The sequence below is a fragment of the Vanellus vanellus genome, assembly GCF_965231255.1.
Source record: "Vanellus vanellus genome assembly, chromosome: 8".
Lineage (NCBI taxonomy): Eukaryota > Metazoa > Chordata > Aves > Charadriiformes > Charadriidae > Vanellus > Vanellus vanellus.
The window spans coordinates 6,519,480-6,527,274 of NC_138913.1; the positions used below are offsets into that span (position 1 = coordinate 6,519,480).

At 49.0% G+C, this 7,795-nt stretch overlaps 1 protein-coding gene across 1 annotated transcript in view; it reads right to left on the reverse strand.

Annotated features, from left to right (window-relative positions):
- The window catches only part of TNIK (TRAF2 and NCK interacting kinase), a 79,695-nt gene extending 72,330 nt beyond the window's left edge, over positions 1-7,365 (reverse strand). The window contains exons 1-2 of the mRNA XM_082486983.1: positions 7,316-7,365; positions 2,357-2,482 (exon numbers count right to left, since the gene is read on the reverse strand). Coding sequence (XP_082343109.1) covers positions 2,357-2,482; positions 7,316-7,330 — 141 coding nt within the window. The 5' untranslated portion in view covers positions 7,331-7,365. The remainder of the gene's footprint in view (positions 1-2,356; positions 2,483-7,315) is intronic.
- Between the last annotated feature and the right edge of the window lie 430 nt (positions 7,366-7,795).

Consider the following 7,795-nt stretch of genomic DNA (forward strand, 5'->3'; position numbering starts at 1 on the left):
TTTTGCTAGCCCATGAGAAAGGACCCAAAATTGAGAGGAGAGGTAGCTGGTCTGGAAGGAAATTCAGATGATTTAGTCACTTCTCAGGGGTCAAGGGAGAAGCCGCACGCTGGGTGATGAACACCTCCTCCCTGTGCATGGCTGGGTGACCTGCCATGGAAAACCCAGGTCCTTCTCCTGACTTTGGGCACCTGAAGGTGATACAGCCCGTACAGCATCCTCTGCTGTTTCGTGATGACAGGGATTGATGAAAGAGCCTCTCAATCCAAGGAGTCACCTACTGAGCTTTTCTTTTTGGAAGTTTGGGCTGCTATGGCTGGGCAAATCATAAAAAAACACATTACGTTATCAACACTTGCATATGCCAGGAGGTCTTTGCACTGGAGCTGGGGGAAAGAAAAAAAACCAAACCCTCTTCCCTGGTCAGACCCAAGGAGCAGAAGGGCACTGAGCAGAGCCTGGCGCCAGGGAGGGCTTCTCCGGCTATTGAGGGCTTTGCCACACACTCGGTGGGGGGTTCCCCCCCCCCAGCCCCCCCAGGAACTCCAGCAGCACAAGGGGAAATGTTGGGGGTTGGTTTTCTATTTTAATTTTTTTTTTTTTGTTTTAAACAGATTATAAACCAACTAAAGCCAAATAGAATTTCACGGGATGAAAAGGCATTTCTCAGCTTGACAGCTTTCTCCTCGCTGAATCCCAGCCCAGCTGCAAAGAACATGTTTTTTAAGAGTTCCCACCAAAAATAATCCCAACACCCAAGTAAGAAAAAAGCCCTGAAGCCCAAGCTCCCAAGTCTTCCCAATAATTCAGTGTACCAGAAAGTCTCACCTAAGCGCTGCAGAAGCCCGTTAGCTCTATTTTAGCTCTATTTTTTGTCCCAGGAGAAATGTCCTCCAAATCCCCCCCTAGTTCCCACTGCCCCTGACGCTCTGGCATGTGGATGAAGAAGCAAACAGCTGAGGACACTGAGCCTTTTGCTAAAATAAAGCCCGGATTATACTGAAACTAAAGGAAAGAGCGTTCTGCTGCTCTCCAGCAGCTCCGTGGCCTCTCAGATGAACTATGGTATCTGTTACCCCTGAAAAATTAAGCTCTAGTGATCTTACATTCATAGAATCGTCTGGGTTGGAAGGGACCTTTGAGATCATCGAGTCCAACCATCAACTAACACTGCCAAAGCCACCACTAAACCATGTCCCTCAGCACCACATCTGCCCGTCTTTTAAATACCTCCAGGGATGGCGACTCCGCCACTTCCCCGGGCAGCCTGTGCCAGTGCTCCATAACCTCGTTATCCTGTTCAGGCACAGAAAAACTTTGGAAACCACGGGCAGGGGAGGCAGAATTGACTGGATTTACAAGCCCGTAAGGAAATAAATGCTTTTTAGACCACAGGACAGCAGCCAGGTCGTTATATTTAAGATAACTCAAAGGCAGCCTTCCCTTCAGCGCCGCTCCGGGGTCTCACGCTGCCGGTCAGACACCCCCCGGCGCCGCAGGCTGGGGCTCCACAGGCTTGGATCAGCACAGCCGAGCTCAGAAGACAGCACGGTAACCCAAATTAAATTTTCATCCCCTTCAGGGCAGCGCCCGGAGCCCCGACCCGCAGTCCCTGCCCGGCCCCCGCCACCACCGCCTGCCACCGAGGAGGTGGGCTCCGACGTTCCGGCTGTCTCCGGAGATAAGACAGCGGATTTCAGCTCTGTCCTCCGCAGCTCGGGAATGCCGAATTAATAACCGAGAAGCCACTGACAAGGGAAGGAACGGCAGGAGGCTGGCAAGGATTTATGGGGAGGCAAAGCAGCTTGCAGCCCTTCAGCAGCACGCGGCATCTCCACCGAAACGGCTGAGCAGCCACAGACCTTCCCGCCCTCCCGTCGCCGTCCCCCCTCCTCTTTTATTTGCCCGCACCGGCTCCGTGAAACGTTAAGCATGAGAAGCAGCGCCGAGAGCCGGCAGGAATCACGCGCACCCAGCATCATCCTCCCCCCGCCCCCCGCTCCAGCCTCCATCTTCCCAGCGACGCTCCCGGCTCCCTCCAACTGTCACTTTTTAATTTATTTTTTTTTTTTTTTTAAGCATTTATTTTTGTAGGACGGAATCATTTGCAATTGAATATTGTAACAAAGATGTCGTTAATAACAATTCAGAACAAAAACGTTTTTCTCATCAGCCCGCCCAAGACCTTGTGGCAAAATGGAGAAGCATTTTTGCGGCACAGAAAAAGCCTTTTCGAAGCCATGACTTTGAAAAAGACGGATGCAGAATAAGGCTTTTTTGTGCAATACAGAGGACAACACAGAGTAAGTCATTTGTGTCAAACCCCAGTTATTTTGAAGAAAAGAAGGCAACTTACCCAGAGCTGATCATCCATTCCTGGTGGATTCTTTTTAATAAAAGCACCATAATATGTAGCAATATTTCGGTGGTGAGAATACTTCTTCAGCATGTTGATTTCTTGTTTGATCTCTTCCTCTTCATCCTGGGATGAAGCGAAAAGAAAAGAAAAACAAAACCGGAGGCACTAAGAGACTGTACTTCACAGGCGCCCAGTTCTCTTTGTACCTGGGGAACTTCCACGCGCCCCATTTCCGACCGAGTTTCCTCGCACCATTTTTTACAGCCCCTTTTTGCAGCGGAGTCCTGGGAGCCTGAGGTCTGGACTGGAGACTAACGGGGTTAAACGTGGGCCCTCGAGCAAAAAGCTAAGGAGAAAACACACGCTTTGCCACATTCCCCACCGCATTTCTGCGCCCTGAACTGGAGAGGTCTTCAGGCAGCGTGGAAACCACATGGGTTTCCATACGCTTCAGATCGTGGCATCTCCTCCAGAAGAGGATCCCGAAGGTGCTGGCTGAGTTTAAGGGTGGGCAGCAGTCCTCTCGCATGGCTTAATGACCCACCAGCCCTGTGTGCTGCTTCAAACCCGGCGGCACAGGTGGGAGCAGAGAGTCCCGGGAAGCTCCGGAGCAGCTGAATATCTGCTAAGTACCGGCCAAGCAAAGCAAGGTCTGGCCAGGAACTGAGCCCTCGCATGGGCACGTGTCCTCCATCCAGAGGTGCACCAGTGCCAGACTTTGTCATCACAGCCCAATTACATGTTTTCAGCAGTTTAGACATTCCTCCGTCTTTTAAAACTAATTCCTTTATAATTCACATCACAATTGACATCACTCTCTGAAGCTCAACCATACTTGCGTTACACCAGTAACGCATCAGCGCACCCTCCTAGACCCATCAAAGGCCCTGCAGGATGGTTTTCAAATTAACAAAAGTTAATTATCTAATATATAAGAAGTGCTTCTTAACATATAAGAAGTGCTCCTGCAGCGTGCATCCCAGCCGTCCCATGCCCCGCTCCTGCCCACCCTGGAACCAGCACGAGATGTCTGGGGACACCGGGTGTTACTGGTGGTGGGGTGGCACCGGGCAGGGAGCAGGCAGACGCTGCCTGTCCATAGAAGTCTCTGCCAGACTTACTCGGTCCTGGTGACAAGCACCATTCCCGTGGGCTGTCACCGCCCCTCTCCGTCCCATCTGCCAAGCGGCAATAGCCGAAGCAGCCGAGGCAGGAGAACCGCACCGATACCTGGGTTTGATGTCCTACACCTCTTTGCCTTCCCAACCATCAAACATGCCCCGGTTTTATTTTAAGCTGACCGAATTCCAGCCCGCTGTAATCCTACCAGCTGTGGAGTTAGTGTCCTGATGTCAATGAACTTTATTATAAATGGGCTGTTACTTCTTTATTCTTCTTTATTACCTTTGTGTCCCTCGCCTGCTTCATCCTGACTTCAGTTTTACAAACGGGCAAAGGACAAGACCCCCCCGGTGAACAGCAAAGCCGCAGGAGCAGCTCTTCTTGAAGAGGGACGCTCCCTGACCGGGTGTCACACGACACTGACAGAAACACGGCTTTCTTCCCAAACTACCACGGGAAGCGATTTAATGACTACAGTCTTCCAGAGAGAATTCAGGGAAGAACAGCGAAGATGAGGACAGGAGGAGCAGATAAAAGAAGTAGCTAGGTGGAGCTCGTATAAAGAGCCTCCAGTTTGGTCTTTGGTAAGAACATGGAGAGCATAAGCACCACAGAGGGTGAGGAACGGGCCCAGACGTCACCAGGAAAACCCAGGGCCTATTCTGGAAGACCTTTATCACCTCTTTCCTTCAAGCAAACAACTTTGCTTGTTTTCATTTGCCCAGGAAAACAGGGAATATAACACTTGGTTCATCAGGCCCCAGAGATTTTTACTTTTCTTTTTTATTGAAGCCCTTTGCAACAACAACAAAAAAAAGCAGCTGGATCCTCAACGGTGCTGGTAGCAAGAAGGAGTGGTCAGTGCAAAATCCCACCAGCTCCCTGAGCACCACTAGCCATCTCGTCAGCCATCCCCCACCCAACACCCAGCTCTCTAGGAAAAAACGGAGATAAGCCACAGGGACACTTGGTCTAAGGTTTTATCCCAGGTCCCTCTTTAGTTTGAAGTATTTAAAATAGGGGGGGGGGGAACCCCCAAAACATCAGAGCTGTGGATGGCACCCAAGGACACGTCTGCCCAGGCAGGCTCGGGGGGCTCCAGCCCACCCTCCTGCTCCAAGCAGGACTACTGCCAGCTATCACCACCAGCAAATCCGGTGAGGGAGGGAAGAAAAAGGAATTATCATAGGGAGCTGCTGTGACTGCTCCAACCCCGAAACCGACAAAACCCACAGATCAGGTTTTGCTGCCGCGCTTTGCCTCCATCAATCAATTCTGTCACATCAGTTGCTGGAAGTAGGTCATGCAGCATAGAGCAGGACCAGCCCCTGGAAAATGAATCCAAATGCTTAATTTAGAGATAGCGGCTGCCCAAACTGATCAAGTGCTGTAATTTGAGGGCCCCTGCGCTGCAACCTTCCCCAACAAATAATTAGCAAGAATGCAAACGAGTTAAAGCACCATCGTCAGGAGCCTTTTGGGTGTTTAGTGCAAGGCACGTGGTCGGGATGAGATGCTGGCTGGGAGCTCACTTAAAACACGGGGGCTTTACACTCCAAAAATTTCCTCCATGAAGCTGCAGATAGCTATGGTTGGGGTGACCACACTAGTTCTGGTCTCCGTAGGCTTCTGAAAAACACACTGTCATCAGGGACACCCTGGAAGAACAGGTGGGATGGAAGATCTGGATAAAATGAAGCAGTGGCAGCACCGAAATCAGTGCGCGTCAGGAGGTGGTGAAGGACTGGAGCGGACACATTTGGGTTTTCACCAGCAGCCTTCGCACTGAGCCTGGACCAGGTGCCAAACGTGGCTGTGGGCATGATTCAGGGACCGGCTTTAGAAATGACTCCAGAAGTGATTTGCCGGGACCATTCCTGCAAAGGCTGCAGGACATGGCTCGAGATTGGACTTCAGCATCAACAGCTATGAAGCGCAGTCAGTCCCCTACCACGTCACAGGTTTGCTCTGTCTTCACTGTGGTCATCGCCCGTCCTGCCCCTGCCCGGTCCTGCTCGCTAAGCAGCTTTCTGTTGGTGACTACGGGCTGGTGGCATCCCTTCAGAGGACACGGGGGTCTCACCTCTGCACCTCAGCTGATCCCACTACCGCCTGCTAGACAGCTACTTCTCCACTCACGCAATACTGGGGTGACCGAAGGCTGAGAAGCCACCACACAGGGTATTCAAGGGGGGAGAAGAAGTAGAAGAAAGCAGGAGTGCAGTTAGGGGGTTTCTTTGGAGGACCGACTTTAAAAGTTCGCACACTGTCCATCAAAAGAAAAATAGCTGGCATGTTTTAATATGGCTAAAAGCAGCTTAGGGGGAAAATAATTAAATATCCAAACAACGCATCCCATGCCAGATATCTGATTTACTACCTTGGACGTTCAGAGATGCGAGACCCTGCTTTGGAAGGTGAAGGTTTAGACCAGAGACATCTACTTAAAGACCTGGCTGAAAATATTAGTTATTGGGCAGGATCAGATTTGGGGTACTTTCCTCCAGCATCTTTGCTTGGAAGATGATATTTTAAAACCACCGAACTAAGCGTGGACTTAAATTTAAGCCCCTGTTTGGCCTCAAAGTAATATTCCGATTTCTGGGCTTAAATTTGTTGTGACCTCAGACTTCGTCCCGTGGGAATCTCACTGCTATTCATGCCATGGGGTTATGTTTGCTGGGTCTGCCCGTTCCCTTAGAGCCCGCTTCCCACAAGAACTGGATAAATCACACTTGTAGACATTATAAGTAAACAGAAACAAATCTCGTTCACATTTACGGACTTATTTCTGCACATCATTTCACCTGTTAGCACAAAAAAGAACCTGGACGAAGGTCCTGTAGATATTAACAGCACACCACAGCATTTAAGGTATTTCAAAAGATACCGCTGAGGCCAGCTGACTGCTTTCACAGCCAGTCAACTCTGTATGTGCCAAACTCCAGAAAACTAATTAAAAATTAATTAAAAAAATAAGGTGAGTAGATTGGGATCAAGTCCTAAATTTTGAAATGTGTTACTCCAGTTTAAGAAAAAAAAAAAAACAACAAAAAAAAACCAAAAAAAGGTAAAAACACAACAAAACACATTCTTACTCCCAAACCTGGCACTGTTTAGGCAGGCAGGAACTTGGGAGGTATAATACTACGCTTAAAAGAAAAAGAAAAAGCACTTCCATGTCACCCTCCTAAATGCATCTGTTTCGGTTTTTAGGGATCAGAGCAATTCTGCTCTTTTTCTCCTCTGCGGCCACTGGGAAATGGTGAAACCATTCTTTCCCCTAAATCCTGTTATTCATTTAATAACCTGTAAATTCTTGGTTCTCTTAGTCTGACACAAGTTTCACAAGAGCCACGTTTCTGGGACCAGGGTGGTGCTTTTTCCCCCTCTTTATCAGTAGGAGGCACAGGAGTAATTTAACTTGAGTAGTCAAGTTATTCATAACAATACCTGCACAAAGTTTTGGGGAACAAAAGCTTTTTGGTGAAAAACAAGGACTTGGAGAAACTGAAATGTGTTAAGAATACTTGATCCTGTTGCTACAATTTTCTTCGGATTTTATTAAGGCGTCTAAAAGAGCCACTGCTGGAACTGGACGGTGCTTTGTTTCAGCATAAAATTACTTAATCTCCAAAACTCTTCCAGATTTATTTTTCTCTCGCACTTTTATTAAAACCAAACCCCCTTAATGGCACATTTCACATTAAGGCAAAGGGGATTTGCTTCCCAGGAACACAAACCTTCACCAACCCCCACACGTTATCACACCCCGTCCCCTTTCCCCTCTTATCTGTCATTTAAGGATGCAGGAGGAGGAGGAGGATACGTTACCCCGGTGACGTCCATAACCTTAATAGCAGCAAGCTGGCCTGTTTTAACATGACGACCCTGCAAAAGAAAAGGGAGAAGTTAGTTTGTTTTGCTTGGTGGCAATGTTTTCATCGCAGTGAACAACGTCCTTAAACAATATCTCCTCACCCTGCCAGCATCCGCACGTTATTATTTAATTTTTTTTTGCTTTTTGCTTTTTCAAGAGCATCTTCACAGCAGCCACGATGGGAAAGCAATTCCCTCCCCTTCCTCCTGCCATTACGATTAATTAGTAAAGGGCCTTCGATGCTGGGTTTTCCCGGCAAACAAGGGTTGGAAACATCCTTTAATGCTCAGCCATGCAAAAAACCAGCTCGGGGCCTCTCGCAAGCGCAGAGCACGACTCGGCTGGAAATGGTCTGCTGGAGCTGCGATGATGGAACCGTGCTGGCTGGGGTACCCGCGCGGCACCGACTTCGGTCTCCTCATGTCCCAACCCCA